At 49.9% G+C, this 15,401-nt stretch overlaps 1 protein-coding gene across 1 annotated transcript in view; it reads left to right on the top strand.

Annotated features, from left to right (window-relative positions):
- Positions 1-145: 145 nt before the first annotated feature.
- The window catches only part of LOC135534006 (dorsal-ventral patterning tolloid-like protein 1), a 26,734-nt gene continuing 11,478 nt past the window's right edge, over positions 146-15,401 (top strand). The window contains exons 1-4 of the mRNA XM_064961168.1: positions 146-201; positions 282-460; positions 11,707-11,832; positions 13,864-13,991. Coding sequence (XP_064817240.1) covers positions 146-201; positions 282-460; positions 11,707-11,832; positions 13,864-13,991 — 489 coding nt within the window. The remainder of the gene's footprint in view (positions 202-281; positions 461-11,706; positions 11,833-13,863; positions 13,992-15,401) is intronic.

Genomic DNA, 15,401 nt, shown 5'->3' with positions numbered 1-15,401 from the left:
TCCCTCCCTCCCCGTGTCCAGCTGCATGTGGAGGTCTTCTGTCTAAGCTGAACGGAACCATCTCCACTCCCGGCTGGCCCAAGGAGTGCCCCCTAATAAGAACTGTGTGTGGCAGGTAGTTGCTCCAACCCAGTACAGAATATCAATGCAGTTTGAATCCTTCGAGCTGGAGGGCAACGAGGTGAGTGTGGAACGTGTTCAGTGTGTGTGTTAGGTTTGTAAAATGCTTGTTGTGGTCCAGTGTGTAAATGACCGTGTGCATAATTGTGTGTGTGTTTCAGGTGTAAGTATGACTTTGTGGAGGTGCGTAGCGGCCTATCGTCAGACAGTAAGCTGCACGGAAAATACTGCGGTACGGAGGTTCCCGAGGTCATCACATCACAGTACAACAACATGAGAATAGAGTTCAAGTCTGACAACACCGTGTCCAAGAAGGGCTTCAAGGCTCACTTCTTCTCTGGTGAGACCTCACTGGAGGGACCGCTGTTTCTGATTGGGGGATGTGGGGTGGGTTATCTCTCTCTGTATCTCTCTCTCTGTCTCTCTCTCTGTCTCTCTCTCTCTCTGTCTCTCTCTCTGTCCTTTCTCTCTCTCTCTCTCTCTCTCTGTCTCTTGTCTCTCCTCTCTCTCTCTGCCCCTCTCTCTCTCTCTCTCTCTCTCTGTCTCTCTCTCTCTCTGTATCTCTTGCCTCTCTCTCTCTCTCTCTCTGTCTCTCTCTCTCTCTGCCCTCTCTCTGTCTCTCTCTCTCTCTCTCTCTCTCTCTCTCTCTCTCTCTCTCTGTCTCTCTCTCTCTCTGTCTCTTTCTCTCTCTCTCTCTCTCTCTCTCTCTCTCTCTCTCTGTCTCTCTCTCTCTCTCTCTCTCTCTGTCTCTCTCTCTCTGTCTCTCTCTCTGCTCCCTCTCTCTGTCTCTCTCTTGTCTCTCTCTCTCTGTCTCTCTCTCTATGTCTCTCTCTCTCTCTCTCTCTGTCTCTCTGTCTCTTCTGTCTCCCCTCTCTCTCTCTCTCTCTCTCTCTCTGTCTCTCTCTCTTTGTCTCCCTCTCTCTCTCTCTCTCTCTGTCTCTCTCTCTCTCTCTCTCTCTCTCTCTTTGTCTCTCTCTCTCTGTCTCTCTCACTATCTCTCTCTGTGTCTGTGTGTACCCCATACCCACTCCTGTCTCTGTTCTGTCCTGTTCTTCCCCCTCAGACAGGCCCTGCGTCGTGTCAGGAGCGCGTGTTTGTGTTTGAGTCGTGTCGCGACGCCAAGCAGCCTCGACCCCGTAACCATGACAATGCGCCGCGACCTCAGGCAGGGTCAGAGGTAACCCTATGACCTGAATCATGACGTCGCCACCAGGCCTTCCTCTGATTGGCTCAGGTCTAACATGACGCCGCAATCATTGGCCGTCTGGTGTCGATTGTGGTTGGGTCTAACATGTGACCAGAAGAGGGGAATGGATACTGGTGGGATGGTGTCACATCCCTCGGGGAATGTGGTTTGTCAGTTCTGGTAGAGATGTGTTCTAACACCGCCCTCTCCGTGACCACCGCAAGAGGATCAGGACTGTATCAGGAGCCCCAGATTGGTGTGGGATGGTCAGTCCACACATTTAATTATGATCTCTTCAACACTGCTACTCTGGAATCAGACCAGCCTGTGCGGTTCCCTGTCAGACTAACCCTCTGGAATCTGTCTGGTAGACCAGATGTGTTGAATCAGACCAGCCATTATTCAGACCAACTCTCCAACCGCTGAATCAGACCAGCCTCTCCGTTGGCTCTAACCCTGAATCAGACCAGCCATCTAAGGACCAGGACTGCTAACCTCTCTGAATTAGACCAGCCTGTCCTGCAGACCAACGTTAACCTCTCTGAATCAGACCAGTAGGAGCAAGCTAATGCTAATCTTAGGATCTCTGAATCAGATCAGCTTCCCTCTGAATCAGACCAGCCATCGTTAAGTGAATGCCATCGCTAACCTCTCTGGAATCAGACCAGCCATGCTACTCTGAATCAGACCAGCCATCGTTAACCTCTCTGAATCAGACCAGCCATGTTAACCTCTCTGAATCAGACCAGCCATCGTTAACCTCTCTGAATCAGACCAGCCTGTCCAGCCATCGTTAACCTCTCTGAATCAGACCAGCCATCGTTAACCTCTCTGAATCAGACAGCCATCGTTAACCTCTCTGAATCAGACCAGCCGTTAACCTCTCTGAATCAGACCAGCCCAGACCATCGTTAACCTCTCTGAATCAGACCAGTCCAGACCATCGTTAACCTCTCTGAATCAGACCAGCCATCGTTAACCTCTCTGAATCAGACCAGACCATCGTTAACCTCTCTGAATCAGACCAGCCTGTCCAGACCATCGTTAACCTCTCTGGAATCAGACCAGCCATCGTTAACCTCTCTGAATCAGACCAGCCTGTCCAGACCAACGTTAACCTCTCTCAGACCAATCACCTCTCTGAATCAGACCAGCCTGTCCAGACCATCGTTAACCTCTCTGAATCAGACCAGCTCTGAATCAGACCAGCCTGTCCAGACCATCGTTAACCTCTCTGAATCAGACCAGCCTGTCAGACCAACCTAACCTCTGAATCAGAGCTGTCCAGCCATCGTTAACCTCTCTGAATCAGACCAGCTAACCTGTCTGAATCAGACCAGCCATCGTTAACCTCTCTGAATCAGACCAGCCATCGTTAACCTCTCTGAATCAGACCAGCCTGTCCAGACCATCGTTAACCTCTCTGAATCAGACCAGCCATCGTTAACCTCTGAATCAGACCAGCCTGTCCAGACCAACGTTAACCTCTCTGAATCAGACCAGCCATCGTTAACCTCTCTGAATCAGACCAGCCATCGTTAACCTCTCTGAATCAGACCAGCCTGTCCAGACCATCGTTAACCTCTCTGAATCAGACCCAGCCATCGTTAACCTCTCTGAATCAGACCAGCCATCGTTAACCTCTCTGAATCAGACCAGCCTGTCCAGACCATCGTTAACCTCTCTGAATCAGACCAGACCATCGTTAACCTCTCTGAATCAGACCAGCCATCGTTAACCTCTCTGAATCAGACCAGCCATCGTTAACCTCTCTGAATCTGAATCATCAGACCAGCCTGTCCAGACCAACGTTAACCTCTCTGAATCAGACCAGCCTGTCCAGACCATTAACCTCTGAATCAGACCAGCCATCATTAACCTCTCTGAATCAGACCAGCCTGTCCAGACCATCGCTAACCTCTCTGAATCAGACCAGCCAGCTAACCTCTCTGAATCAGACCAGCCTGTCCAGACCATCGTTAACCTCTCCAGACCAGCCATCGTTAACCTCTCTGAATCAGACCAGCCATCGTTAACCTCTCTGAATCAGACCAGCCTGTCCAGACCATCGTTAACCTCTCTGAATCAGACCAGCCTGTCCAGCCATCGTTAACCTCTCTGAATCAGACCCAGCCATCGTTAACCTCTCTGAATCAGACCAGCCTGTCCAGCCATCGTTAACCTCTCTGAATCAGACCAGCCATCGTTAACCTCTCTGAATCAGACCAGCCTGTCCAGACCATCGTTAACCCTCTCTGAATCAGACCAGCCTGTCCAGACCATCGTTAACCTCTCTGAATCAGACCAGCCTGTCCACCTGAAGACCCATCGTTAACCTCTCTGAATCAGACCAGCCTGTCCAGACCATCGTTAACCTCTCTGAATCAGACCAGCCATCGTTAACCTCTCTGAATCAGCCTGTCCAGCCATCGTTAACCTCTCTGAATCAGACCAGCCTGTCCAGACCATCGAATTAACCTCTCTGAATCAGACCAGCCTGTCCAGACCATCGTTAACCTCTCTGAATCAGACCAGCCATCGTTAACCTCTCTGAATCAGACCAGCCTGTCCACCATCGTTAACCTCTCTGAATCAGACCAGCCTGTCCAGACCATCGCTAACCTCTCTGAATCAGACCAGCCATCATTAACCTCTCTGAATCAGACCAGCCTGTCCAGACCATCGTTAACCTCTCTGAATCAGACCAGCAGACCATCGTTAACCTCTCTGAATCAGACCAGCCATCGTTAACCTCTCTGAATCAGACCAGCCATCGTTAACCTCTCTGAATCAGACCAGCCATGTCCAGACCAGCCTGTCCAGACCAACCTCTCTGAATCAGACCAGCCATCGTTAACCTCTCTGAATCAGACCAGCCTGTCCCATCGTTAACCTCTCAGACCAGAATCAGACCAGCTAACCTCTCTGAATCAGACCAGCCATCGTTAACCTCTCTGAATCAGACCAGCCTGTCCAGACCATCGTTAACCTCTCTGAATCAGACCAGCCATCGTTCTCTGAATCAGACCAGCCATCGTTAACCTCTCTGAATCAGACCAGCCAGACCTCTCTGAATCAGACCAGCCATCATTAACCTCTCTGAATCAGACCAGCCTCAGACCATTAACTCTCTGAATCAGACCAGCCTGTCCAGACCATCGTTAACCTCTCTGAATCAGACCAGCCTGTCCAGACCAACGTTAACCTCTCTGAATCAGACCAGCCATCGTTAACCTCTCTGAATCAGACCAGCCTGTCCAGACCATCGTTAACCTCTCTGAATCAGACCAGCCATCGTTAACCTCTCTGAATCAGACCCAGCCATCGTTAACCTCTCTGAATCAGACCAGCCTGTCAGACCATTAACCTCTCTGAATCAGACCAGCCATCGTTAACTCTCTGAATCAGACCAGCCATCGTTAACCTCTCTGAATCAGACCAGCCTGTCCAGACCATCGTTAACCTCTCTGAATCAGACCAGCCTGTCGTTAACTCTCTGAATCAGACCAGCCTGTCCAGACCATCGTTAACCTCTCTGAATCAGACCAGCCTGTCCAGACCAACGTTAACCTCTCTGAATCAGACCAGCCATCGTTAACCTCTCTGAATCAGACCAGCCATCCAGACCATAACCTCTCTGAATCAGATCGTTAACCTCTCTGAATCAGACCAGCCGTTAACCTCTCTGAATCAGACCAGCCATCGTTAACCTCTGAATCAGACCACTGAATCAGACCAGCCTGTCCAGACCATCGTTAACCTCTCTGAATCAGACCAGCCATGTCCAGCCATCGTTAACCTCTGAATCAGACCAGCCATCGTTAACCTCTCTGAATCAGACCAGCCATCGTTAACCTCTCTGAATCAGACCAGCCTGTCCAGACCATCGTTAACCTCTCTGAATCAGACCAGCCATCGTTAACTGAATCAGACCAGCCATCGTTAACTCTCTGAATCAGACCAGCCTGTCCAGACCATCGTTAACCTCTCTGAATCAGACCAGCCATCATTAACCTCTCTGAATCAGACCAGCCATCGTTAACCTCTCTGAATCAGACCAGCCTGTCCAGACCATCGTTAACCTCTCTGAATCAGACCAGCCATCGTTAACCTCTCTGAATCAGACCAGCCTGTCCAGACCATCGTTAACCTCTCTGAATCAGACCACCAGCCATCGTTAACCTCTCTGAATCAGACCAGCCATCGTTAACCTCTCTGAATCAGACCAGCCTGTCCAGACCATCGGGAATCAGACCAGTTCCAGACCATCGTTAACCTCTCTGAATCAGACCAGCCTGTCCAGACCAACGTTAACCTCTCTGAATCAGACCAGCCTGTCCAGACCAACGTTAACCTCTCTGAATCAGACCAGCCATCGTTAACCTCTCTGAATCAGACCAGCCTGTCCAGACCATCGTTAACCTCTCTGAATCAGACCAGCCATCGTTAACCTCTCTGAATCAGACCAGCCATCGTTAACCTCTCTGAATCAGACCAGCCTGAATCAGACCAGCCATCGTTAACCTCTCTGAATCAGACCAGCCTGTCCAGACCAACGTTAACCTCTCTGAATACGATACCTGATCCTAGACTAACACTGCTACTATGAATCAGACCAGTAGAATAATAGTGAGGACATCAATACTATGAAATAACACATATGGAATCCTGCAGTAACCCAACAAAAAGTGTTAAGCAAATATATATACATGCAACATATATATATATATATATATATTTAAATAGAGATTCTTCAAATAGCCAGGCTTTGATAACAGCTTTAAACTTTATATATATATTTATATAGAGATTCAGGCTTTGATAACAGCTTTATATTTTATATATATATTTATATAGAGATTCTTCAAATAGCCAGGCTTTGATAACAGCTCTGCAAACTCTGGTTATGTCAGTCTACATACATACATACATATGATACCTGTTAGTCTCCTAGGGATATCTGTTAGTCTCCTAGGGATATCTGTTAGTCTCCTAGGGATATCTGTTAGTCTCCTAGGGATATCTGTTAGTCTCCTAGGGATATCTGTTAGTCTCTAGGGATATCTGTTAGTCTCCTAGGGATATATGTTAGTCTCCTAGGGATACCTGTTAGTCTCTAGGGATATCTGTTAGTCTCCTAGGAATATCTGTTAGTCTCCTAGGGATACCTGTTAGTCTCCTAGGGATATCTGTTAGTCTCCTAGGGATAACTGTTAGTCTCCTAGGGATACCTGTTAGTCTCCTAGGGATATCTGTTAGTCTCCTAGGGATATCTGTCTTAGGGATATCTGTTAGTCTCCTAGGGATATCTGTTAGTCTCCTAGGGATACCTGTTAGTCTCTAGGGATATCTGTTAGTCTCTAGGGATATCTGTTAGTCTCCTAGGGATATCTGTTAGTCTCCTAGGGATATCTGTTAGTCTCTTTGGGATATCTGTTATATCTGTTAGTCTCTTTGGGATATCTGTTAGTCTCCTAGGGATATCTGTTAGTCTCCTAGGGATATCTGTTAGTCTCCTAGGATATCCTAGGGATATCTGTTAGTCTCCTAGGGATATCTGTTAGTCTCCTAGGGATATCTGTTAGTCTCCTAGGGATATCTGTTAGTCTCCTAGGGATATCTGTTAGTCTCCTAGGGATATCTGTTAGTCTCTTAGGGATATCTGTTAGTCTCCTAGGGATACCTGTTAGTCTCCTAGGGATATCTGTTAGTCTCCTAGTTAGATATACCTGTTAGTCTCCTAGGGATATCTGTTAGTCTCCTAGGGATATCTGTTAGTCTCCTAGGGATATCTGTTAGTCTCCTAGGGATATCTGTTAGTCTCCTAGGGATATCTGTTAGTCTCCTAGGGATATCTGTTAGTCTCCTAGGGATATATGTTAGTCTCTTAGGGATATCTGTTAGTCTCCTAGGGATATATGTTAGTCTCTAGGGATACCTGTTAGTCTCTATGGATACCTGTTAGTCTCCTAGGGATATATGTTAGTCTCCTACGGTATCTGTTAGTCTCCTAGGGATACCTGTTAGTCTCCTAGGGATATCTGTTAGTCTCCTAGGGATATATGTTAGTCTCCTAGGGATATCTGTTAGTCTCCTATGGATATCTGTTAGTCTCCTAGGGATATATGTTAGTCTCCTAGGGATACCTGTTAGTCTCTTATGGATACCTGTTAGTCTCCTAGGGATATCTGTTAGTCTCCTAGGGATATCTGTTAGTCTCCTAGGGATATCTGTTAGTCTCCTAGGGTTAGTCTCCTAGGGATATCTGTTAGTCCCCTAGGGATATCTGTTAGTCTCCTAGGGATATCTGTTAGTCTCCTAGGGATATCTGTTAGTCTCTAGGGATATATGTTAGTCTCCTAGGATACTAGGGATATATGTTAGTCTCCTAGGGATATCTGTTAGTCTCTTAGTGGATATCTGTTAGTCTCCTAGGGATATCTGTTAGTCTCTAGGGATATCTGTTAGTCTCCTAGGGATATCTGTTAGTCTCCTAGGGATATCTGTTAGTCTCTAGGGATATCTGTTAGTCTCCTAGGGATATCTGTTAGTCTCCTAGGGATATCTGTTTTGTCTCCTAGGGATATCTGTTAGTCTCCTAGGGATATCTGTTAGTCTCCTAGGGATATCTGTTAGTCTCCTAGGGATATCTGTTAGTCTCCTAGGGATATCTGTTAGTCTCCTAGGTATATCTGTTAGTCTCCTAGGGATATCTGTTAGTCTCCTAGGGATATCTGTTAGTCTCCTATGGATACCTGTTAGTCTCCTAGGGATATCTGTTAGTCTCCTAGGGATATCTCCTAGGGATATCTGTTAGTCTCCTAGGGATATCTGTTAGTCTCCTAGGGATATATGTTAGTCTCCTAGGGATATCTGTTAGTCTCTTAGGAATATCTGTTAGTCTCCTAGGGATATATGTTAGTCTCCTAGGGATATCTGTTAGTCTCTAGGGATATCTGTTAGTCTCTTAGGGATATCTGTTAGTCTCCTAGGGATATATGTTAGTCTCCTAGGGATACCTGTTAGTCTCCTAGGGATATATGTTAGTCTCCTAGGGATATCTGTTAGTCTCCTAGGGATATATGTTAGTCTCCTAGGGATATCTGTTAGTCTCCTAGGGATATCTGTTAGTCTCCTAGGGATATCTGTTAGTCTCCTAGGGATATCTGTTAGTCTCTTAGGGATATCTGTTAGTCTCCTAGGGATATATGTTAGTCTCTTAGGAATATCTGTTAGTCTCCTAGGGATATATGTTAGTCTCCTAGGGATATCTGTTAGTCTCCTATGTTAGTCTCCTAGGGATACCTGTTAGTCTCCTAGGGATATCTGTTAGTCTCCTAGGGATACCTCTTCATTGGCCAGATGCTTGAGGGAGGCCCTCTCCCTCACACAGACCTAACCCCTGTGTCTGTGTGTCTGTCTGTGTGTGTGAAGAGAGTGTCTGTGTGACCTGTAGAAAGCCAGTCAGTTGAATACCACAACACACACACTGTAGTACCAGGATAGCACCGTAATACCACAACACACACACTGTAGTACCAGGATAGCACCGTAATACCACAACACACACACTGTAGAGTCAGGATAGCACCGTAATACCACAACAACACACTGTAGTACCAGGATAGCACCGTAATACCACAACACACACACTGTAGAGTCAGGATAGCACCGTAATACCACAACACACACACTGTAGTACCAGGATAGCACCGTAATACCACAACACACACACTGTAGTACCAGGATAGCACCGTAATACCACAACACACACACTGTAGTACCAGGATAGCACCGTAATACCACAACACACACACTGAGTCAGGATAGCACCGTAATACCACAACACACTGTAGTACCAGGATAGCACCGTAATACCACAACACACACACTGTAGTACCAGGATAGCACCGTAATACCACAACACACACTGTAGTACCAGGATAGCACCGTAATACCACAACACACACACTGTAGTACCAGGATAGCACCGTAATACCACAACACACACACTGTAGTACCAGGATAGCACCGTAATACCACAACACACACACTGTAGTACCAGGATAGCACCGTAATACCACAACACACACACTGTAGTACCAGGATAGCACCGTAATACCACAACACACACACTGTAGTACCAGGATAGCACCGTAATACCACAACACACACACTGTAGTACCAGGATAGCACCGTAATACCACAACACACACACTGTAGTACCAAGATAGCACCGTAATACCACAACACACACACTGTAGTACCAGGATAGCACCGTAATACCACAACACACACACTGTAGTACCAGGATAGCACCGTAATACCACAACACACACTCTGTAGTACCAGGATAGCACCGTAATACCACAACACACACTGTAGAGTCAGGATAGCACCGTAATACCACAACACACACACTGTAGTACCAGGATAGCACCGTAATACCACAACACACACACTGTAGTACCAGGATAGCACCGTAATACCACAACACACACACTGTAGTACCAGGATAGCACCGTAATACCACAACACACACACTGTAGTACCAGGATAGCACCGTAATACCACAACACACACACTGTAGTACCAGGATAGCACCGTAATACCACAACACACTGTAGTACCAGGATAGCACCGTAATTCCACAACACACACACTGTAGAGTCAGGATAGCACTGTAATACCACAACACACTGTAGTACCAGGATAGCACCGTAATACCACAACACACACACTGTAGTACCAGGATAGCACCGTAATACCACAACACACTGTAGTACCAGGATAGCACCGTAATACCACAACACACACACTGTAGTACCAGGATAGCACCGTAATACCACAACACACACACTGTAGTACCAGGATAGCACCGTAATACCACAACACACTGTAGTACCAGGATAGCACCGTAATACCACAACACACACACTGTAGTACCAGGATAGCACCGTAATACCACAACACACACACTGTAGTACCAGGATAGCACCGTAATACCACAACACACTGTAGTACCAGGATAGCACCGTAATACCACAACACACACACTGTAGTACCAGGATAGCACCGTAATACCACAACACACACACTGTAGTACCAGGATAGCACCGTAATACCACAACACACACACTGTAGAGTCAGGATAGCACCGTAATACCACAACACACACACTGTAGTACCAGGATAGCACCGTAATACCACAACACACACACTGTAGTACCAGGATAGCACCGTAATACCACAACACACACACTGTAGTACCAGGATAGCACCGTAATACCACAACACACACACTGTAGAGTCAGGATAGCACCGTAATACCACAACACACACACTGTAGTACCAGGATAGCACCGTAATACCACAACACACTGTAGTACCAGGATAGCACCGTAATACCACAACACACACTGTAGTACCAGGATAGCACCGTAATACCACAACACACACACTCTAGTACCAGGATAGCACCGTAATACCACAACACACACACTGTAGTACCAGGATAGCACCGTAATACCACAACACACTGTAGTACCAGGATAGCACCGTAATACCACAACACACACACTGTAGTACCAGGATAGCACCGTAATACCACAACACACACACTGTAGTACCAGGATAGCACCGTAATACCACAACACACACACTGTAGTACCAGGATAGCACCGTAATACCACAACACACACACTGTAGTACCAGGATAGCACCGTAATACCACAACACACTGTAGTACCAGGATAGCACCGTAATACCACAACACACACACTGTAGTACCAGGATAGCACCGTAATACCACAACACACACACGGGGGATGAGAGGATTTAGAGGTTTCAGTAAAAACAGATTTTGTTTCTAGGAGGTGAAGTCTATCTTCTGATCTAGCAACCATCATCTCTCTCTCTTTGTCTCCCTCCCTCCCTCCCTCCCCCCTCCCTCCCTCCCCCTCCCACCCTCCCTCCCCCTCCCTCCCTCCCTCCCTCCCTCCCTCCCTCCCTGTCCCCTCCCTCCCTGTCCCTCCCTCCCTCCCCCTCCCTGTCCCCCTCCCTCCCTCCCCCCGTCCCTCCCCCCTCCCTCCCTCCCTCCCCCTCCCCCTCCCTCCCTCCCTCCCTCCCTCCCCCTCTGTCCCCTCCCTCCCTCCCTCCCTCCCTGTCCCTCTCCCCCTCCCTCCCTCCTCCCTCCCCCTCCCTCCCTCCCTCCCCCCTCCCACCCTCCCCTCCCTCCCTCCCTCCCCCTCCCTCCCTCCCTCCCTCCCTCCCTCCCTCCCTCCCTCCCTCCCTCCCTCCCTCCCTGTCCCCTCCCTCCCTCCCTCCCTCCCTCTGTCCCTCCCTCCCTGTCCCCTCCCTCCCTCCCTCCTACCTCCCTCCCTCCCTCCCTCCCTCTTCAGATAAGGATGAATGCAGTAAGGATAATGGTGGCTGCCAACATGACTGTATAAACACGGTGGGATCGTATGTATGCCAGTGTCGACACGGATTCATACTACATGAGAACAAACATGACTGTAAAGAAGGTAGGTCTCACACACACACACACACACGCGCACACGCACGCACGCACACACACACACACACACACACACACACACACACACACACACACACACACACACACACACACACACACACACACCACACACACACACACACACACACACACACACACACACACACACACACACACACACACACACACACACACACACACACACACACACACACACACACACCTACACACCTACACACACACACACACACACACACACACACACACACACACACACACACACACACACACACACACACACACACACACACACACAGCTCAGTCCCTCTGTTTTTCATAAACAGACTCTGGTTTCAACATCTGGTGGCCCCAAGGATTCAAAGTGTGTGTGTGTGAGTGTTTTTGTCTGTGAATTGGGAGTATAGATGTGCTTCTCTTGAGGTTACTGGATCAACTTTGTCAAACCTAAATGCTGAAAGGAGACATTGAGACTGTGATTGTTTGCTGTTGAATAATGAAGGAACAATCTGTCCTCTCTTTCCTTCTCCTCCGTCTCTCCTCCCCTCTCTCCTCCTCTCCTCCTCTCTCCTCCCTATCTCCTCCGTCTCTCTCCGTGTCTCCTCCCCTCGCTCCTCCCTCTCTCCTCCGTCTCTCCTCCCTCTCCTCCCTCTCTCCTCCGTCTCTCCTCCCCTCTCCTCCATCTCTCCTGCCTCTCCCCTCCCTCTCTCCTCCCTCTCTCCTCCGTCTCTCTCCTCCCTCTCTCCTCCCTCTCTCCTCCGTGTCTCCTCCCTCTCTCTCCTCCTCTCTCCTCCCTCTCTCCCTCTGTCTCTCCTCCCCTCTATCCTCCCTCTCTCCTCCGTCTCTCCTGCCTCTCCTCCCTCTCTCCTCCGTCTTACCTCCATCTCTCCTCCCCTCTCTCCTCCGTGTCTCCTCCCTCTCTTCCCTCTCTCCTCCTTCTCTCCCTCCCTCTCTTTCCTCTCTCCGCCTTCTCTCCTCCGTCTCTCCTCCCTCTCTCCTCCGTCTCTCCCTCCCTCTCTCCTCCATCTCTCCTCCCTCTCTCCACCGTCTCTCCTCCCTCTCTCCTCCCTCTCTCCTCCCTCTATCCTCCCTCTCTCCTCCGTCTCTCCTCCCTCTCTCCTCCCTCTCTCCTCCGTCTCTCCTCCGTCTCTCCTCCCTCCCTCCTCCGTCTCTCCTCCTCTCTCCTCCCTCTCTCCTCCGCCTCTCCTCCCTCCTCCTCCCTCTCTCCTCCCTCTCTCCTCCGCCTCTCCTCCCTCTCCTCCCTCCTCCTCCTCCGTCTCTCCTCCCTCTCTCCTCCCTCTCTCCTCCGTCTCTCCTCCCTCTCTCCTCCGTCTCTCCTCCGTCTCTCCCCTCCCTCTCTCCTCCCTCTCTCCTCCGTCTCTCCTCCCTCTCTCCTCCCTCTCTCCTCCGTCTCTCCTCCGTCTCTCCTCCTTTCTCCTCCTCTCTCCTCCGTCTCTCCTCCCTCTCTCCTCCGTCTCTCCTCCCTCTCTCCTCCCTCTCTCCTCCGTCTCTCCTCCGTCTCTCCTCCCTCTCTCCTCCATCTCTCCTCCGTCTCTCCTCCCTCTCTCCCTCCTCTCTCCTCCCTCTCTCCTCCGTCACTCCTCCGTCTCTCCTCCGGTCTCTCCTCCCTCTCTCCTCCATCTCTCCACCCTCTCTCCTCCCTCTCTCCTCCCTCTCTCCTCCGTCTCTCCTCCCTCTCTCCTCCGTCTCTCCTCCCTCTCTCCCTCCGTCTCTCCTCTGTCTCTCCTCCCCTCTCCTCCCTCTCTCCTCCCTCTCTCCTCCGTCTCTCCTCCGTCTCTCCTCCCTCTCTCCTCCGTCTCTCCTCCGTCTCTCCTTCTTCTCCTGCTGCTTCATTTCCTCTTCCTCCCTGACCCCCTGCTTCCTGTCTGTGTGTGTGTGCTTGGTTGGCTGCACGTGTGTGTGTGTGTGTGTGTGTGTGTGTGTGTGTGTGTGTGTGTGTGTGTGTGTGTGTGTGTGTGTGTGTGTGTGTGTGTGTGTGTGTGTGTGTGTGTGTGTGTAGCTGAGTGTAAGCATAAGGTCCACAGCCCCAGCGGGACCATGAACAGCCCCAACTGGCCTGATAAATATCCCAGTAGGAAGGAATGTACCTGGGACATCACCACTACACCTGGACACAGAGTCAGACTGGTGAGGAACACACACACCTGGTCACAGAGTCAGACTGGTGAGGAACACACACACCTGGTCACCGAGTCAGACTGGTGAGGAACACACACACCTGGTCACAGAGTCAGACTGGTGAGGAGCACACACACCTGGTCACAGAGTCAGACTGGTGAGGAACACACACACCTGGTCACAGAGTCAGACTGGTGAGGAACACACACACCTGGACACAGAGTCAGACTGGTGAGGAACACACACACCTGGTCACAGAGTCAGACTGGTGAGGAACACACACACCTGGTCACACACACCTGGTCACAGAGTCAGACTGGTGAGGAACACACACACCTGGTCACAGAGTCAGACTGGTGAGGAACACACACACCTGGTCACAGAGTCAGACTGGTGAGGAACACACACACCTGGTCACAGAGTCAGACTGGTGAGGAACACACACACCTGGTCACAGAGTCAGACTGGTGAGGAACACACACACCTGGTCACAGAGTCAGACTGGTGAGGAACACACACACCTGGTCACAGAGTCAGACTGGTGAGGAACACACACACCTGGTCACAGAGTCAGACTGGTGAGGAACACACACACCTGGTCACACACACCTGGTCACAGAGTCAGACTGGTGAGGAACACACACACCTGGTCACAGAGTCAGACTGGTGAGGAACACACACACCTGGTCACAGAGTTAGACTGGTGAGGAACACACACACCTGGTCACAGAGTCAGACTGGTGAGGAACACACACACCTGGTCACCGAGTCAGACTGGTGAGGAACACACACACCTGGTCACAGAGTCAGACTGGTGAGGAACACACACACCTGGTCACAGAGTCAGACTGGTGAGGAACACACACACCTGGTCACAGAGTTAGACTGGTGAGGAACACACACACCTGGTCACAGAGTCAGACTGGTGAGGAACACATACACCTGGTCACAGAGTCAGACTGGTGAGGAACACACACACCTGGTCACACACACCTGGTCACAGAGTCAGACTGGTGAGGAACACACACACCTGGTCACAGAGTCAGACTGGTGAGGAACACACACACCTGGTCACAGAGTCAGACTGGTGAGGAACACACACACCTGGTCACACACACCTGGTCACAGAGTCAGACTAGTGAGGAACACACACACCTGGTCACAGAGTCAGACTGGTGAGGAACACACACACCTGGTCACACACACCTGGTCACAGAGTCAGACTGGTGAGGAACACACACATCTGGTCACAGAGTCAGACTGGTGAGGAACACACACACCTGGTCACAGAGTTAGACTGGTGAGGAACACACACACCTGGTTACAGAGTCAGACTGGTGAGGAACACACACACCTGGTCACAGAGTCAGACTGGTGAGGAACACACACACCTGGTCACAGAGTCAGACTGGTGAGGAA

Source organism: Oncorhynchus masou, unplaced genomic scaffold (assembly GCF_036934945.1).
Source record: "Oncorhynchus masou masou isolate Uvic2021 unplaced genomic scaffold, UVic_Omas_1.1 unplaced_scaffold_2914, whole genome shotgun sequence".
Classification (NCBI taxonomy): domain Eukaryota; kingdom Metazoa; phylum Chordata; class Actinopteri; order Salmoniformes; family Salmonidae; genus Oncorhynchus; species Oncorhynchus masou.
Note: the sequence above shows the minus strand (reverse complement) of the source record. Positions and strands in the feature narration are given on the sequence as shown.